Source organism: Adiantum capillus-veneris, chromosome 9 (genome assembly GCF_014529385.1).
Source record: "Adiantum capillus-veneris isolate H3 chromosome 9, ASM1452938v2, whole genome shotgun sequence".
Taxonomy (NCBI): domain Eukaryota; kingdom Viridiplantae; phylum Streptophyta; class Polypodiopsida; order Polypodiales; family Pteridaceae; genus Adiantum; species Adiantum capillus-veneris.
Genome location: NC_140939.1, coordinates 35,101,380 through 35,119,313, shown reverse-complemented (window position 1 = coordinate 35,119,313; position 17,934 = coordinate 35,101,380). Strand labels below are relative to the sequence as shown.

Genomic DNA, 17,934 nt, shown 5'->3' with positions numbered 1-17,934 from the left:
ATCTTTGCGTTTTAGTATGAGACCATAAGGAATTGAAGAAGTTGGTGTGTTGCTGTCAATATTTGACTGAGGATGTAGCAACGATCTAAGCATAAATATGAAAAGTAAGATATAAAAATACAAATGTAAAGATGAATTAAACCTGCTTGAATGATAATCTTACTTGATTTCTTTAACCCTCTTCTTCAAACCCCCAGAACCAACCTTTAGCTGTTCAATGTCTCGTAAGCGTCGTTCTCTTAACCGAGGACCCAAGACATTATTTTTTTCTCTGAGATCCTGTGTGAGCTGTGTGATGCTTTCATCCTTGCCTTTCAGTTGCTGAGCGCACTCTGTCATAGTTTGCTTCAAGCAAAAGTTTTCTTTGTGTGCAAGGTCTCTCTCAAGCTTAAGAATATCACTTCTGGCCGCCAAATGCTTGGTGTAGCCATATAAACCAGAATAACCATCTCCTACATAGTTTAGCAATGACGTTATGTTTCTGAACGGTGGAGTTGAGTTGGTGATAGGATGCTCAGGATATATCCTGCCATCCACCCAAAGATCGACTCATTTTTTACCTTGAAATCTGAAGTTCTCTTTTGAAGCTTCGGAAAGGATGCCTCGCTTATGCTTCTTGTGGAGGGGCTCATATTCTCTGGACAGTTCGATATGCATATGATACACATCATTTTGACTCCTCGTCTGAGTTCTGTGTGAAGATGATAATGACATTGAGACGACTTGGTGAATGAGAAAGCTCAAAACAGAGGAGAGCGCAAGAGTGGAGCAAATGGAAGAGAGCTCAAGGGAAGAGACTGCGCGCAGATGAAAAGCAAGAGAGACGCGAAACTGAGGAGAAGAACAACATTCAATGCACCTCGTTGAGCGCCAAATCTTAGTTTTGAAAAATCCAAAAGATTGAGATAATCGGCGTTCAATTCGGAGCTGTCGTATGTTATCATTGTCTGAACACTTTTTGAGAGTTTTAATAAACGTACCCCCCAAATCTGATATCTGAGTTTTTTTGAAAGTGAATATCAAAAATGAAATTAGGGACTTTTTATTATCTCTCTCTAAGCTGACCTGGCATTTCTTACAAGGCCCATTTTTGAGTCCAAACTTTTCCTAATGTGTCTCTCAAGGAGAAGAATATCATACCACAGAGTTGGACAACATTTAAGGCTATGTTTAGAAAAGAGTTCCTGCCCACGAATGAGATAGATAGAAATTGGATGGCTTGGGACACATGTTTCATGCGCCAAAACCCATCATTGCTTGCATATATCTTGCACTATCGGGATGTTATCCTCAAGTTGGAAGGGTTAGACACCTTTCAACAAGTATGAAGGTTTATCCATGGTCTGACGCTAAACCTTAAGAAGCACGTCAAGACTCAGGACCCTAAAACACTTGAGGAGGCCATAGTGAAAGCGCACATTCATGATGATCCAGATAAGAAGAAATCGCATAGTATTCATGTGCCTGCTAATACACATGGTAATATACGCACACAGCATGGGTACAATAAAAGAAAATTTATAGTAGCCAATTTAGATGCAGCTTAAAAACCCAAGTCTCAAGGGCCTCTCTCTCCTGAGGAATTTGAGAAGGCTGAAAAAGAGAAGTTATGTTTTCAATGCTTGGGAAGCGGCCATGGAAAAAAGGATCGTCCCAAGGGAAAATCTGTTGCTCAAGGCAAGGAGAAAGCAGTGCGCACGGCGCAGCTGTTGCCTCTTGAGTCTTCCTCATGTTTTTCCAAGGTGGAGGTAACACAGATTGAGGTGGTGCATGAATGTTGTATCACAGCTTCCATGTGGCAGATAGAACTTCGGTCCACACAAGGTGCGTATCTTGGTAGATGACTCTGCTACTGACAATTCATTATCTACGGATTAGTGAAAAGACTCAAATTGCCCCAAACTCCGAGTTCCCACTGCTACAAGGTAGAATGATGAATGGCTATGACGTCGAAGTATGGGATACTCAAGTCAGAGCTATACGGTTGGAAATTTGAGGCTATTCCACATCCATGGATTTCCAGGTTATGAACATGGAGCGGGCAGATGCGGTACATTGGAAACGGATGCCAGTAATCGTGCTATTGGAGCAGTCCTTCTCCAGGAAGGGAGGCCAATCGCATTTGAAAGCAAGAAGCTTGATCCAGCACAACATAATTATTCTTCTTATGAACGCGAACTCTACGCGATATTGTTTGCCTTAAAGACATGGCGACATTATATGTATGGAGCTCAGTTTGACCATGAAAGCATAGAATGGTTTACACAACAAACCGACTTGAAGAGTCAAAAGGCCAGGTGGGCTGAGATTCTTCAGGATTATGACGCAAAGCTCCGATATTGTAAAGGAAGATACAATGTGGTGGCTAATGCTCTTAGTCGTATGCCGGAGATCAATTCTCTTTTGTTCAAGAAACTTCTAAGTGAGTTTTTGGATTCTTTGAAGGGAAAATATGAGCATCATGATGCATACTCCAAAGTGTGGAGCCATGTGCAAATGAGGGATCCTTCTCACTCCAATGCTGGTAGTGTTTTGTTAACCTCCACACACAGTTCTCCTCTATCGAGTGATGAACTGCAAAGATGGAAGAATTTTTCCATTGATAATGGGTACCTACTCCGCAAGGGGAGAGTTTGTGTACTGACGGACACAAACATTTGGTGCCAAATTCTTTATAAATGTCATGACAGTCCAAGTGCAGGGCATTGAAGCATTTAAAAGACTTATGCTCTTGTCAGACGATAGATTTACTGGCCAGGTTTACATGGATTTGTTCAAGACTATATCTTGCATTGCCAAAAGTGTCAAATTAACAATGCAGAGCGCCTAAAGGCAAGAGGACTCTTACATCCTTTGGAGATTCCCAAAGGTAAATGTGAAAGTATCTCTATGAATTTTATTGTGGGTTTACCAACCACTATACGAGCTCATGACTTGGTATGGGTGGTCGTAGACCAGTTAACTAAACTATGCAAGTTTTTTCCAACCAAGTTGACCATATAGACTCTAGAATTAGCTAAGTTATTTGTGGACAATCTGTACAAGTTGTATGGATCGCCAGTAACATTGTGAGTGATCGTGATCCCAAGTTTAATAGTCATTTTTGGAGGGATGTTTTTAACTATTGGGTTACAACTCAACCTCAGTACATTAGATCATCAAAAAATTGATGGTCAAACTGAATGCGTTAATCAAGTGCTAGTATGATATGAGCATACGTTAGCAGGAAACAAATAGACTGGGAAGAGTTCCTACCTCTTCTTGAGTTTGCTTACAATAGTGCTAAGCATGTCATGATTGGATTTAGTCCTTTCATGGCATACATGAGCAACCAAAAAACTCTAGCAGGATAAGGATTCTCTCCAAGACCATATGGACATGTTGAAACTCGCTCGTCAAAATTTCCACCAAGCGCAGGATCAGTATAAGAAGTATGCCGATGAGAAACGTTGGCAAGTTACCTTTGAGAAAGGGGAAGAGGTGTTTTTGCGTGTGCTAGAGCATTCAAAAAGTTTGAAGACTTGGCCAACACCTAAATTATCTCCCAGGTAGTGTAGGCCTTTCATAATACTCAAGCGAGTTGGTGATCGTGCTTACAAACTCTCGTTACCGATACACTCTCGTGTCCATATGGTATTTTATGTAAGCCATTTATGTAAACGAGTACATGGGGACGACAATGTCATTGACCAACGATTCTGGTCAATTTTTTGAACCTCCTACCCCACCACATGAACCCAAGAGAATCCTCGACTATCATGATTTACATACGCGTCATCATGTATGTCGTCAAGCTTTAATCAAGTGGAAAGATCTACATGAGGAGGGCGCCACTTGGGAAAACAATAGTGTTCTTAAGAAGAAGTTTCCCACTTTTGTTTTTGAGGACGAAAACACTTCTCCAAGGGGGGAGTAATGTCATGCCAAGGGCATACCCAGGGGGGGTCACGGACTCGGGCCAAGAGGCCGGCTACCGGTGTGGACTGGGGATTCAGGCCATGGGCTATATATACGGGAGGTTGGGTGGTGAATCCTAGAAGGTAGTTCCCTGGGCTTCATAAGCTTCACCACAGAGACGTGTCTTGCAGATCCGTTCCTCGAGTGTGGATCACAGCGTACCCAGAAGATTAGCCGCTTCCTACAAGCCTCCCCACCAAGGATCTAGGATAACGGTAATTTCTTTAGTGTCCAACATTGGGTGAATATCGTTGAAGGTGGAGTTGAACCGGTTTAGCCATTGCTCCCTAAGCTTATCAAGTGTCGAGCATCACACCAGCAAATGTGAGAGAACGGAACTCTAACTGGGAGAATAATGCACAAATGATGTGTCTATGACTCCAACTGTCCACCAATTTGAGCCCACCTACTCTCACAAGAGCCAGTACTCTCTCCTCCTTCCTATTCACAACAATGCTCCTATTGAGCTGCAGCAGGTACCCACGTGTTTGTTCATAGCCAATTGTCTTATAGGGCTCCAACACCTAGCACGACTGCCTGTCGTTGCACTTGTCCCATTCCTGGTAGTGGATTGATCTAAAGTCAGCCACCACAGGGATATATTTATTCATTCAATTTTGGGTTTTGGTTATCCAAGTTCACTCCTTGAACATTTGGTAATTCTTAGGCTTCTTGTTTACCAAGGAGTCTATCCAGGTGGATGAAGCCGAGCGGTACTTGTCAAAAGCCCTCATTCGTTGTCCCCCAGAGAATGTAGATACAAATGGTATGTTAAACTCGTGATGGAGAGTTGCTGTCCCTATAGAGGTCGACCTTGCTCCCTTACCAAGTAACATCCACATCGTGATGGCGACAAGGCACTGCAAAGAGTGGAGGGCACATTGATTGTGGGCCCCCATAATCTCCGTGCCATAAAAAATCACTGGGTACATGCACGCCTTGAAATCAGTAAGTCAAGACCAGACGAGGATGGCTCAATTTGCTAGAAGGTGTTGGCATAGGAATAGGCTCTTCCTGAATTTGTCCGCTTGCTGCTTGATGATACGTTCAATGGAGAAGGTCGAGTCTACATTGATGCCAAGGTACTTGTACGTCTCACCCACTGGAACCATGTCGCCCCTAGAAGAAAGATCCTCATAGAGAGGAGAGATCGTGCAGGTCCTCGTGGAACACCGTGACCATGTATTGAGCGATTCCAAAGGTCATCCCCTAGGTCTTGGCCCGTTCATTTACCTTATCCATGCTCGGTTATAGGCTTTCAGGGGAGCCAAATGTTAAACCCAAAATGGGAGTAGTTTTATAATTTCAGCTCATTGTTTGTAGTTTTTTAGCAAGTAGTGAAGATTTGTAGTGTGGAAGAGACAAAACCTCTTCATATCAGAAAACGGGTTATTCCCTGGTAGTTGTAACGTTTTGGACGTGTGGAATGAAGAAGAGGAAGAGGATTGACGCCTTGTGCAATGTCGAATTCCTATTTTCCTGCGTATACAATTTTCAGTTTGGATTCAGACACCTGACAGATTCATGATTCCTATGTATGTATTGAACCTGGGTAGGTCACCTAAAGAAAATGTAACCTATCACATGAGTTCAATAGAAGGGTATTTAAAGTTCTTGAAACTTACAGAAATATATATACAGAAGGGATACTATTTTTCAAATTTGAAAAAAACTTACAGAGTTCTAAAAGAAAAGGATACATTTTATTCCTTAAAAAATTCACAGATAAGGGGTTTTACAAACATGTCTTGAATGCACATGATATGGTAGTTTTACACATAGTGAGCCCCCCGAGGTATTGAACGCTGTTTGTTGAAGGTTTTTGTTAATGAATCTTGTGCAAGAGGTTTTTTATTGCCTCTCTTCGACGTTTGGGATGAGAGACAATAAGAAACCTCTTACACAAGATTCATTCACAAAACCTACAACATTAACTCATGTTATACATTAACATGCTTACATAGTGCACCCCCTGAGGTATCTACAAAGAAACCTCTTCAAAAACACTTGAAATGTACTCATCCTCATCTAGCAAATCATGGTTTTTGTATTTTCTGTGTACACTATTTACATGTTGGTTTTGTCCTTTCTTGAAATTTCGAAGCATTGTAAAAGATGCTGATCCATTCTTTGCTACTAGGGCACCTGTAGAAAACGCTTCATCCCCCTTTGGATTAGGCGAGAACCTTTTTCTTCTTGTACCATTGCACTCCCGCTTTACAATGGTACTCGGCCAAAACCCCTCATCTCATCTCAAAACTTCTTGCGTGGTTTTGGTAGAGACTCTAGTCCCTTAAGCTATCATGATTTCTCTCATGGTCAACACAAACTGTGAAGAATTGAATAGCTCGATTTCCATCTTTTATTTTGATGTTGGCATAAATGGATCAATCATCCAATACTTTTGTCTCGACTCTCCATTCACACTACGGTGATGTATGGTTGTCCAAGGATTAGAGGATAGCTTGACATCTCTTGAACAAAGATTCACGTCCCCTATAGTTACATTAACATTTGAAAAAGCACCATAGAGATCCCTGGATGAGTTGTTTGCAGCCGTCATCATCCACCGGTGGTCAATATCAATTGGCCACTTTCCCTTCATGTAGAGACCCTTGGACATGAGGTTAATCTCCGAACCATGGTCTATTAAGGCCACATAAGGCTCCTCAAGATCTCCCACCTTAACCAAGGTTTTTGTTGTAGCCCTTGCCCAATGGTTTTTAGAATAGTGGCTCTTATGAATGACTTCCTCTTCATCTTCATCTTCAAACTTCACATGCCTATTTTTGCCATCTGAAGACTGCTCGTAGCATCTTACAACATTCTCATCTTCATCCCTTTGTTGTGCGTGTATCACATGCATCTTTGAAGTACTCTCTTCAGCCTCTGATTGGATAGAGTCCGTTAAAGCTTGTCGTTTTCTTCTTATGATGTGAATTATTTCCTCGTGGAACTCTCTCTTTGTAATGCCAAGGAATTCTCCCACAATGTAAACTCCACCTTGCTATTTAAGATCCTTTCCTCTAAAACTTTCTTTAAATATGTAGCAGCTTCAATATCTGTTGTAGCTTGTATGATGGGCTTTTTCCTTTTCTCTTTTCTTTATCATGCTTTACTTTGGTGCAACGTTCCTCATTAGTACTTCTTGTGATGGAGGTTTTCTCAACATGGTCTCCCGGATCCTTTCTTCCTCCACCTCTAGTAGCCCTCTTTGAGGGATCTTCATCCCCATTTTCTCTTCTACGTTTTTCTTCAGTAAGTGCCTTGTTGGTTTGACACTTTGCAATATAGGCATGAACTTACAAGGCATCTACAGGTTCATTCCACCCAATCTCAAGACAGATACAATCTCTAGCTTTGTGCAAGATTCCCTTAGTTAACTTTCCCTTTGTAGATAACTCCATTGGAGATGGCCAAACATCTTCACCATCTTTACTCACGACTTCAATAAATTTTGATACTTTGAGCATGAACTGACTAGTCTTCAAGCCAAATCCTATTGCTTTAACCATTGAAATGGCATGACTGGTTGCCATGTACTCAACTAGCTTTTTCATCCCTCCTTTGCCGAAGTTGGTTTCCAAGGGCTCTCCCGTTTCACTAAGATGTATTTTTCCCTCTTCGAAGAAGACAAGATCTTTGCCCAAGGCCTCTTTGAAGCTTTCACAGTCCCTTCTTGGATGGTATGGGTTCTCACACCATATGCACCTATTTACAAACCCCTCTCTGTTTTAAGTTCTTTGACTTGACAACTATCCATATATTTTCCCTTTTCCTTCAAGCCTTACTAGATTTAGTTTCAGCTCATGTATGCCCTTCACAAGTTCCTCAAGCATAGATCCATCATCCTTAGAAGCTATAATAGCAGGTTTTGACTGGCTTTTCGAGATTTAACAAAAATTAGATTATCGTTGTTCACACATCTTGTCTCTTCTACGCTTCCTTTTTGCTAATAGGGAGACTGCATCTTGTACATCATTCTACCCCGTCTTCAAACCTTGCTCCGTAACTTTTTTTCTAAAAGAATCTCTAAATTTTCTTTGATTTCTTTGCATGTTGCTTGTAGGAAGAGTTCTACCTTCTCCCTATCCAAGGAAGCTTGTTCAGTTTGTAATAGTTGAGCATAGCGTTGGATGGGAGGAAGGGGAACACACCCGACACACAAACAATCCGCCTCTCTATAGCTCAAGATAATCAATGGACCCCAATCCACTAGAGTTCACCTTCAAAACTTACACAACTGACAACAAACCACACCCAAATTTTCCTATTTATGACCGTGCCACTGCACACACCGCTCTCTTTCTCTCCCTCACACACACAGACCCGAGGAGGCACACACGTCTCAAACACCGGCATTAGATGGTTGGAAAAGAGCAAAGAGAAGAAGGGGAAAGGGGGGAAGAAATGACACCAAATTATGATATGGTTTGCTTCAATTGTGGAAAAAAAAACTGTCTACAACAACCATGAAACCTGCTACAAAGGCTCCGTCGACATGAGCATGTCAATTAATGGCTTCGCCTCCGTGCGGCTCTTCTCATTAAGAGCGGCAAGAAAAAACACTGTTGTGGATGCCCTCGTTGGCTCTGACCTGTTCCTCCAAAGCTCCTCCGAGATTCTCCTTCTCCAAAAACTCAGCCCTCTTGAACTCTCTCTTGGGCTCCTCTCTGAGCTCCCCCTCTTCCGGGGCTGTCTCCCCCCAAGAATAGAAAAAAGACCCCTTATTAGGGAGTGTGAAGCTCTCCCTTCCCTATTTTTGGTTCGGCCATTCTTTTTGTTGCTCAAACTCACATGAACCATTGCTTTTTTGGGCTTGACTTGGACGCCTAGGCCTACGAGATGCACGTGTGGACACTCTTCCCTTCAAAAATGCTTTGGGTGGTTTTTTTGCCACGCAAGAATGGCCCCAACAAGGGTGGACACATCATCACCTTCTACGCGCTCAGATGCCACCGACATTTGCTGACGGACGCCCAAATTGCCACCATTGTAGCGCCTGCGCGCACCGCCATGACCAAGAGCTCCATGAGCCCACGCCATGTGATGCTTTTGAGTTAGCCCCCTTTGGGCCTTATACCCCACGCCCGGTAAAGTTGACTCCACATATGGGAGCATTCTTTGCCACATGGCAATCCCCCTAGTGATTTCCCCAAGGCTCTCCAAAATCCTCTTCAAAAAGCTGTTAAGAAAATCCAATTCCCCCCCGATTGGGAAGTGTGCCACTTCCTGCTCGGTGACCTGATTCTTGATCCGTAAAGCCATGATGGTAGACTTGGTCCCCGGATACAATCCCACTTGCTTGCTTTGCACCTCACTTTTCTTGAGACCACAATCTGAGGCCACCAAAATCGGCAACATTTATCAATCAACTCCCCGCAAGGAACTGGTACCAAATTTAAGTTGCAATAGCTTCATGCTACGGACTCCGACGGGAAAGCCGCCTTTACCTGGTAGCTTCACCTACTGTCCACTACCCTTGCAAACTTCGTCGAGCTTCAGAAACTTCCAGATGGCACACTGATCGGGGCGGTCAAGTTGGCTCAGAATGGGCCCCCGACAAAACTTCATCTCGCAATACCTTGGCATCCATAACTCCAAATGACAATCTGAAAAGACCAACATGCCCCATGATACGAGCTCTACAAACCCATAACTCTAAACTGGCTCTGACCACCTGGAATCATGTGCCCTATCTGTCTCAGATCTGCAACGCACTCCGGCTTGAAACTGCAATATCTTTTAATCTACAGCTCCGTTTGATGACCTGCTTCTTCAACATTTCAAGCTCTACATTCCCAAGTCAAAACCCTGCACTTTGGATATCCTTCACTTGCCACCCTGTCAGGCCCTAGTTGGAGTCAATCTAGTCTAGAAAACCACATAAAACATACCTCTTCACTGCCACTTGCCTACCCAGGCTCTTCCCATCTGCCATGCATCTGCTAGCATACACACCATTGCTTGCGTTCTTTGCTAGGGTCAACACGCTTTGGTTGCACTAGCGTCACTCAAACTCTCTGAGAAGCTCTGTAGCAAAATCCCCTTTTCTTTAGGAATTGCAAGTCGTGACCCAATCTAAGAAATTTCTTTTGGTTACCCTCTCAGAGTCCTCCATAAAGTACTCTTCTCTTAGAGCAATCTCGAATTCCTCCCAGCTTCTTCAATGAGCATTTTGGATTTCCCTAATATGGTCTCTGATCTATGGGACACAAACTAGCTCAAGACTTTATACCATGTCTTCCTCGGACACTCGATTCAACTCTATTTTCTTTGTATAAGATACTTTGTGATGTCCTTGCCATCAAACTGGTCAATTGTCTTCAAAATGGATTGTAGTGCTTTGGTGGCAGAAATTTGGCTTCTTTGCATTGCTTGTTGTTGCTGCATATACATGACAAATACTTGAAACATCTGCATGACTACAAGATCAAAGAGAATCCCGTGTGTCTCTTGATTTTCAGCCATGGATAAAAAAGTTTGTAGATCAACTCACAACCTCTCACCCTAGCAGCTTCGCGTTGTTGGGTTCACCAGAAATGTCAAGTTGTGTACAGTCTAGCTTGGAAGGTGCGGAACCTATGGTTGTGAGGGTTCGAGATGAGAATCATAAACACTTTGTGAAAAAGTGTTTATGAAAAATCACCAACTCTTCTTCCTAAAGATGGTTTAAAGTTTAAGAGCGTTCGGGACAAAATAGTCAAAAGCCCTCTCTCCTATTGTGCTTGGAATTTGTTTGTTTTTGAAAGCGAGTCGGTGATGAAAGGATCACCAATTCATGTCCAATTTTTTATTTTTAAAGAGCAATTAACACACTAAACTTTCATCCATGAAACCTCAACTCTCATACTATCACAAGTCCCCTTCAAAACCCAAATCTCTTTCATGGAATCATGTAGCCTCGCTCCCAATTACATAGTTGTAACTTCAAACAGCTGAAAGGAATACACGAGCTTCCATCTTCACTTTGACCATTTTCTAATATTGAAGATATTTAAGAGATTTTAAATTGAACCCCACACACCATTTCGAGAAAGGGAAACCATAATTCACTCTCGCACAAACTCAGAAACAAGATTGCAAAGAGGCGGGTCTGCACTACACATAGATCGAGCAGCCATGAAGGGGGATGCACAATAGTGAAAAACTGTAGGTTTTTTCACTTGAAAGTAGACCTCTCTCTCTCTCTCTCATGGAAATATCAATTGATAGGTCAATTTTTGGGGCATTTTTCCACTTTGGACCAAGTCTAGGTCATTTTCAACTCATATTTTAACTCAAACAAGACCTTTTTTAATGTGATAAATCCCAAACGGAGTAGGAAAAAATCCCTAAATTGGTGGGATCGCTCACATAAACATAGAAAGCATAGATATGCATCAATTTAAATCAGCATTTTATTTTGAGTCACTTTCCACTCAATATTACAATGTCACTCGTTAGTGCCTATTTTTATCAATTTCGCGCATAGGGAACTTGTAGGTGATGTATGTATAGTGTGATGAAACAAACACACATGCCATATTTTGAATTCATGTTATGTATATTCCAGACACATTTAGCATAAAGGGCATCACATCCAAGGCTCGAACTCCCCAATAGGATATGTGCATGTAACAACTACCGTGTAGGAGCATATGTATATTAGGAGTTGTTTGACATTTGGTCCCGTACATCTAATTCCATTATAAATGAGATGATATGCATCATGGACATGCCACAGCATGATAACGTAGCTAAAGAGCCGTGAATTATAACCTCTAGAGGAATGTCTGGCCGTTGAAGTGTACGGACATGTCCATACAACTTGGGGCATTTTACAAATATACTTTAATAAATATTCAAGGGGGAGGCCTCTCTACGGAGGAGAAGTATTGAGTCTACCATCGTGGCATGAACCCAACAAAACAGGAATAAGGGCTAACTTGAATTTTTCCTAGTTTTTAGGTCAAATTTTGAAGATTTTGCGGTATTTACACTAAAACTTGTGTAAATTTCCCGATTTTCTTAAAGACAAGTTCAAAGTGTAATTGGTAATTTACGATCTCAACCTATTAAAATATTCTAGACTTCGGTTCTGGCACTCCATGAAACTATTGTCCGCACTGAAAGTATGTGCTTTCCTGCTTGTTAAGTAGAGTGGAAACGATTCAATAAGAGAAACTAGCTAAACTTTATACCATGTCTTCCTCGGACACAAACTAGCTCAAGACTTTATACCATGTCTTCCTCGGACACTCGATTCAACTCTATTTTCTTTGTATAATTTCATAGATACTTTGTTATGTCCTTGCCATCAAACTGGTCAGTTGTCTTCAAAATGGATTGTAGTACTTTGGTGGCAAAAATCTGGCTTCTTTCCATTGCTTGTTGTTGCTGCATATACATGACAAATACTTGAAACATCTGCATGACTGCAAGAACAAAGTGAATCCCGTGTGCCTCTTGATTTTCAGCCAGGGATAAAAAAGCTTGTAGATCAACTCACAACCTCTCACCCTAGCAGCTTCATGTTGTCGGGTTCACCAGAAATGTCAAGTTCTGAGACACTACGAGTTCACCCTAGCAGCTTCGCGTTGTCGGTCAAATTTTGAAGATTTTTCCAGTATTTACACTAAAACCTGTGTAAATTTCCCGGTTTTTTTAAAGACAAGTTCAAAGTGTAATTGGGAATTTACGATCTCAACCTGTTAAAATATACTAGACTTCGGTTCTGGCACTCCATGAAACTATTATCCGCACTAAAAGTATGTGGTTACTTCATTAGTGTAGTGGCCGTTTTCCAATCCCTCGCCTGTCATAAATCCACGTGGTTCCTTAGAAGATCTAAAAAAAACTACGCCGTCAAAAGCTGGCTCCATCGCTTAGAAGATCTAAAAAAAACTACGCTGTCAAAAGCCCAGTATCGCTGCAAAGCACAGAATTGGGTTTATGCGATTTGATATCTTTTTCTCCTTTTTCAGAGTAAGGGACAAAGCAACTTGGTGATGCCATGTACTTGCAGGATTTCGGTTGATGGGATAGGGCGTTTTAGTACAAGAATCAGGGAAGAAATCCTTCTCATTTCCATGTGGAAAGACTTGCAGGAGATTCACAGTTTGTGATGTCCCTTAGCGACACTTCATGAGGAATATCATGAAAACTTTGTTTCTGTTGTTCGTCGGCTGCACAAATTCTTTGATGACTTCCACATTAGGCAAAGTCTCCGAGATGCAGGCAGGCTGCAAGCAGTTTTCTGTCTTCTCATCCTCCTTGCTGGAGAACTGCAGAGACTCTGATGAGGATGCCACATGCTCGCCGCTTACGATTTGGTTGAAGCTAGGCTTTTGCGAGAAAGGGCTATGAGTCAACTTCAAGCCCGCAGTATCTTTGGTGCTCCACACAGACTAGGAGGCCTCAACTTTGATGCCGGGCGGAGGTCCACGTCCGGCATTTTAGGTGGGGGAAGCAAGTTGAAGGACGGTGAAGGCAAGCCTCTTGTTGACACCCTGGCCCTTAAAGCCTTGCTTAGGCTTCTTCGATTGGCCCAGCCTCTGGGAAAAGGGCTTCTTCAGCGATTGCTATATAATTTGTGTTCGCACAGTTCTACGTGTGCTACGCTTGTGCACCTTTTGTTGGACATGCTCCAACCGGATGTTGATGTGTTGTCAAATAATGGGTTGTCTGCTGATGGAGCGCTTGCACATCGTTTATATGGGTGTCAATGGAATGTTGTATATGCTCGACCTCAGCCCATCAGATGGAGTTTCTCCTCTGGTCTCACGACGGGTATTAGAGATTTTGACATATCTGGCAAAACATCAATCTCTAGTTGCAAGTTTACTACTGTATTTTGACAAGAAGCTTGAGGGGAAATCAGAAATACAGGGGTAGGGGAATGAGAAAGGTAAGTTGAAGGTAGATGATGAAATGGAAGAGGCAGCGTCTGACACAACCCAAATACCTCTTATCTTACTTTTAAATTTACTCAATCAACCACTCTACTCCAGAAGCAGTGCCCATTTGGAGCAGGTTTTGGGGTTAATTGATGTGGTAACAAGCAAGGCTCGTGAAATAATGGAGTCACGCATTCAAGCGAAAGTCCCAGTATTAGATAGTACAGCTGTTAGAGCTAGTCTAGAGGACGGGCAGGAACCTGGAGACGATGTTGCTGCACCAACAAATGGGGACACTGCCAGTGCTCCAGCTGAACCGGGGGGCGGTTCTGATGGTGCAGGTTAGGACAACTGAGAATCTTGATCTCGAGGCATCGACGTCTTCTTCAGAAAGCAATATAGATCCCTCTAAAATTCTTTTGAGTCTACCAAGTGAGGAACCGTGTCAGCTCTGTTTGCTCCTTGCACGTGAAGGTTTGTCAGACCTAGCCTACACACGTGTAACTGAGGTTCTGAACAAGATAGCGAAGTTGGCACCAACTCATTGGCGATTGTTTATAATGGAACTAGATGATGCTGCTAAAAACCTTTGAGGGGCTGCTGTTAATGAACTTCAAGCTCTTGGCGAGGCGGACTCTCTCCAGCTTAGCACGGCCTCCATGGTGGGAGCAGCTATTTTGAGAGTGTTGTTGGCTCTCAGCTCTATTCTATTTTCAACAGATGCGAAGTGAGGGCCCCTCTCCAGATGCATCACGTACGCATGCATGAAGGCATGTAGCTCTACTGAAGAAGCTGTTATGGGCACAAAATGTGCTTGAGCAGCTTCCTATCCGGAATGTCGCTTCCTATCCGGAATGTCGCCTCTTGAACTGCATTGATCACGGAATGTGCACAACAAGAACATGGCTGTTGAAAGGAGATGTCATGCATGGGACTGTCTTGATCAATATGTATGCCAAATGTGGTGTGCTTGAGAGAGCACAAAAAGTGCTAGAGCCGTTTTTTGTCCGGAATGTCTTCCCCTTGGAATGCACTGATTGCGGGATGTGCGCAACAAGAGCAGGGCAAGAAAGTTGTAGGTTGTTTTTAGCGGACGCAAAGCAAGTATGTCTCTCCAAAATCATTCAAGGCATGTGGCTTTGCGCAAGTGCTCGAGGAGCTTCGTGTCCCAAGTGTTGACTCTTTAAATGTGCCGATTGCATGATTTGCTCCACAAGGGCAGGGCCAGCAAGCTCTATTTTGTTTTCAACAGTTGCGAAGCAAGGGCCTCTCTCTCCAAATGCAATCACGTACACATGCATGAAGGCATGTAGCTCCACGCAAGAAGCTGATATGGGCAGAAAAAGTGCTTGAGGAGATTCGTTTCTGGAATGTCGTCTCTTGAAATGGATTGATTACAGGTTGTGCAAAACAGATCGCAGGAAGGGTCTCTATCCAAATGCAATCAACTACGCCTACACAGGAATCTAGAAGGCACGTGGGTCAGCAGATGCAATGACGTACACAACCATAGATATTAGAATTCACGATATGATCGATAGTCAACATTGTTGGGAGTACGATTTTATGCTTGGTGATGGTTTGATCAATATGTATACAAAATGTGGTGCTCTCACAATAGCACAAAATCTTCTTGAAGGGTATCCTCCCAGGGATGTCGTCTCTTACAACGGGTTAAGTGCAAGAGATGCCCAACGTCGTTGATACAAGGAAATTCATCGGCGATAAACATTCAATCGCGCGGTGAGTAAGCATTATTATTATCTGATTGTTGACACTCAAAATGCAGTTAATGAATATACTGCAAATTGCACGCTGTCGTGAGAATGGGACGTTTTCTCGTATTATAAAAATTGGGGAGTATTGTGCAAATTCTCCCTTGCATCGAGACTTGCATGTTTTCTTTTTTTCAAACATAAAAATGGAACAACAAACAATTAATAACATTGCTATCTTGTATGATCATGAATATTGAGCTTGACAAAACTCTTAACACTCCTTGCGGTTTTTGGTGAGATACCGCCCTGAAGCACTACGAACGGTAACCAATTTATGCGGAGGTACACGACTAAGCCATGATGATCGATATCCCAAACACTCTCGGTAAAAAATCTAACACTCTTTCATGAAATCTCTCTTTTCTCTCTCTCTCTCTCTCTCTCAATTTCCAATATTTTGTTCGATTTCAATTCTATGGAACATAGCTAATGAAGCACTCTAGTTTCCTACTTGTTGTTAAGTAGAGTGGAAACGAGAAACTACGCATGAGACCACCTAGATACAAAAGAAGCACTTATAAGCTAAAGGGCACAAAATCAGGTGAAGCCAATGCTTATTATTATCAATTCCAGCAGTTTCACATGACGATACATGAAAAAAATGTGAGCACTCATGCGGTGTGCAAGCTCATTTCTGTTCTAGCTTTCTAGCTGCTGGCGCTACCCTATAATTGCTCACCCTGCGGCCCCACTCAATTACAGGGCAAAGCATAACTAATGACAGTACCCTGGACAGCTGGTAATGCGACGAAAGGCCGAGAGGAGAGGTGGTGTTTCCTTTAGACGCCCGGGGTGAAGTTGGTGGCGTAGGCCCAGGCGTTGTTGACGGCCGGGTCGGCGAGGTGGTCGGAGAGGTTCTCGATGGGGCCCTTTCCGGTGACGATGGCCTGCACGAAGAAGCCGAACATGGAGAACATGGCGAGGCGCCCGTTCTTGAGCTCCTTCACCTTGAGCTCGGCGAAGGCTTCTGGGTCGTCGGCCAGGCCCAGTGGGTCGAACTGGCCACCCGGGTAGATGGGGTCGGACACCTCGCCCAACGGGCCGCCGGCGACTCGGTAGCCCTCCACAGCGCCCATGAGAATGACCTGGCAGGCCCAGATGGCGAGGATGCTCTGCGCGTGCACCAGGCTGGGGTTGCCTAGGTAGTCCAGGCCGCCGTCGGCGAAGATCTGAGAGCCGGCCTTGAACCAGACAGCCTCGCCGAACTTGACGCCGTTCTTGGCCAGCAGCTCAGGGGTGACGCAGCCCAGGGCGCCCAGCATGGCCCATCTGGCGTGGATAACCTCTAGTTCTCGGTTCTTGGCGAACGTTTCAGGGTCGGCGGACAGTCCGGCGGTGTCCCAGCCGTAGTCACCGGGGAACTCACCCGTCAGGTAGGATGGGGGAGAGCCTGAAAAAGGGCCCAAGTAGAGAGGGCGGTCGGCGCCATACCTGCCAATGCACATGGTACTCTTATTACACGCAGGCTTGGATTAAGCATTTACGCAGTGTACAATATCTCTCATATCTAGATACTAGTGCTTACCAGATGCTACCCGAGGGTGCCGACTTCTTCGAGGACCTCATCTGCACGCGGGCCTCGCCTGCCGTTACCCTGCTGGACAGCTCATTGCTCTCCCGCAGAAGAGAGGCTTGCCCCACAAATGAGGAAGAGAGCACTGTGGCAGCTGCCATTGCGACACTCCTTGCAGAGAGAAACGCTTGCGGGGAAGAGTGCAATATGTGCTGTTGCGACTTGGGATGCTAATTTGACGGGTGCAACAGTAAGCTTTCTCTTCGCCCTTATAAGGGTTTTGAGAAACTGAGAGCCACTGAGAAAATCCCGTTTGGGATTCACGGCTGGAGTCCCTTTCGGCCCCACCCTCATCCAAAGCTTCTTGTTTTCCCCATCCATTCCTATCCAGAGGCCTCTTCAGTTGGGAATTATTGACTCCCAAGAGGAGGGAGATAGGCTTGTAAATTTGTAAGCTTGAAATCACCCACCACAAGCAACGGATATTTGTGAGCCAAAATATGAGATCGTATCAACAAACATGCCATTGGGGTGCACCTAGTCCTAACCTGAGGGCATTGATAGTATTGCGCCTGTCTGAACTCAACGTATGACATCTTCCCTCCCGAATTATGGCCCGAGGCAATGTCAAGGTTTTGCCTCTCATTGTGGATCAAGTCGCTTGATGCCCACCGGCATAACTTATGTTTATCCATTGAAGGCTCCGGTAGCTCCATGACCCTAGGCCATCGGTTTCTCCTCGGTGTATGGCTACCAATTTGCCCCGCGGGAGGCCGATTGATATCCCTCTCCTTTTCCTCAAACGCAT

The 17,934-nt window shown here is 43.8% G+C and overlaps 1 protein-coding gene across 1 annotated transcript; it reads right to left on the bottom strand.

Annotated features, from left to right (window-relative positions):
• Positions 1-16,150: 16,150 nt before the first annotated feature.
• LOC147450326 (chlorophyll a-b binding protein type 1 member F3, chloroplastic-like) lies at positions 16,151-17,373 on the bottom strand. The gene is made up of 2 exons (XM_086519585.1): positions 17,139-17,373; positions 16,151-17,044 (listed from the first exon to the last, which is right to left on the bottom strand). Exons 1-2 carry the CDS (start codon positions 17,285-17,287, stop codon positions 16,393-16,395), a joined length of 801 nt encoding a protein of 266 aa, XP_086375711.1. The 5' UTR covers positions 17,288-17,373; the 3' UTR covers positions 16,151-16,392.
• Positions 17,374-17,934: the final 561 nt, after the last annotated feature.

Bases quoted from the DNA above. Each gene is read 5' to 3' on its own strand.
- LOC147450326 (XM_086519585.1), bottom strand. From the start codon at position 17,287: ATGGCAGCTGCCACAGTGCTCTCTTCCTCATTTGTGGGGCAAGCCTCT. The intron at 17,045-17,138 runs GTAAGCACTAGT...GTGCATTGGCAG, and splicing joins GCACCCTCGGGTAGCATCTG to GTATGGCGCCGACCGCCCTC.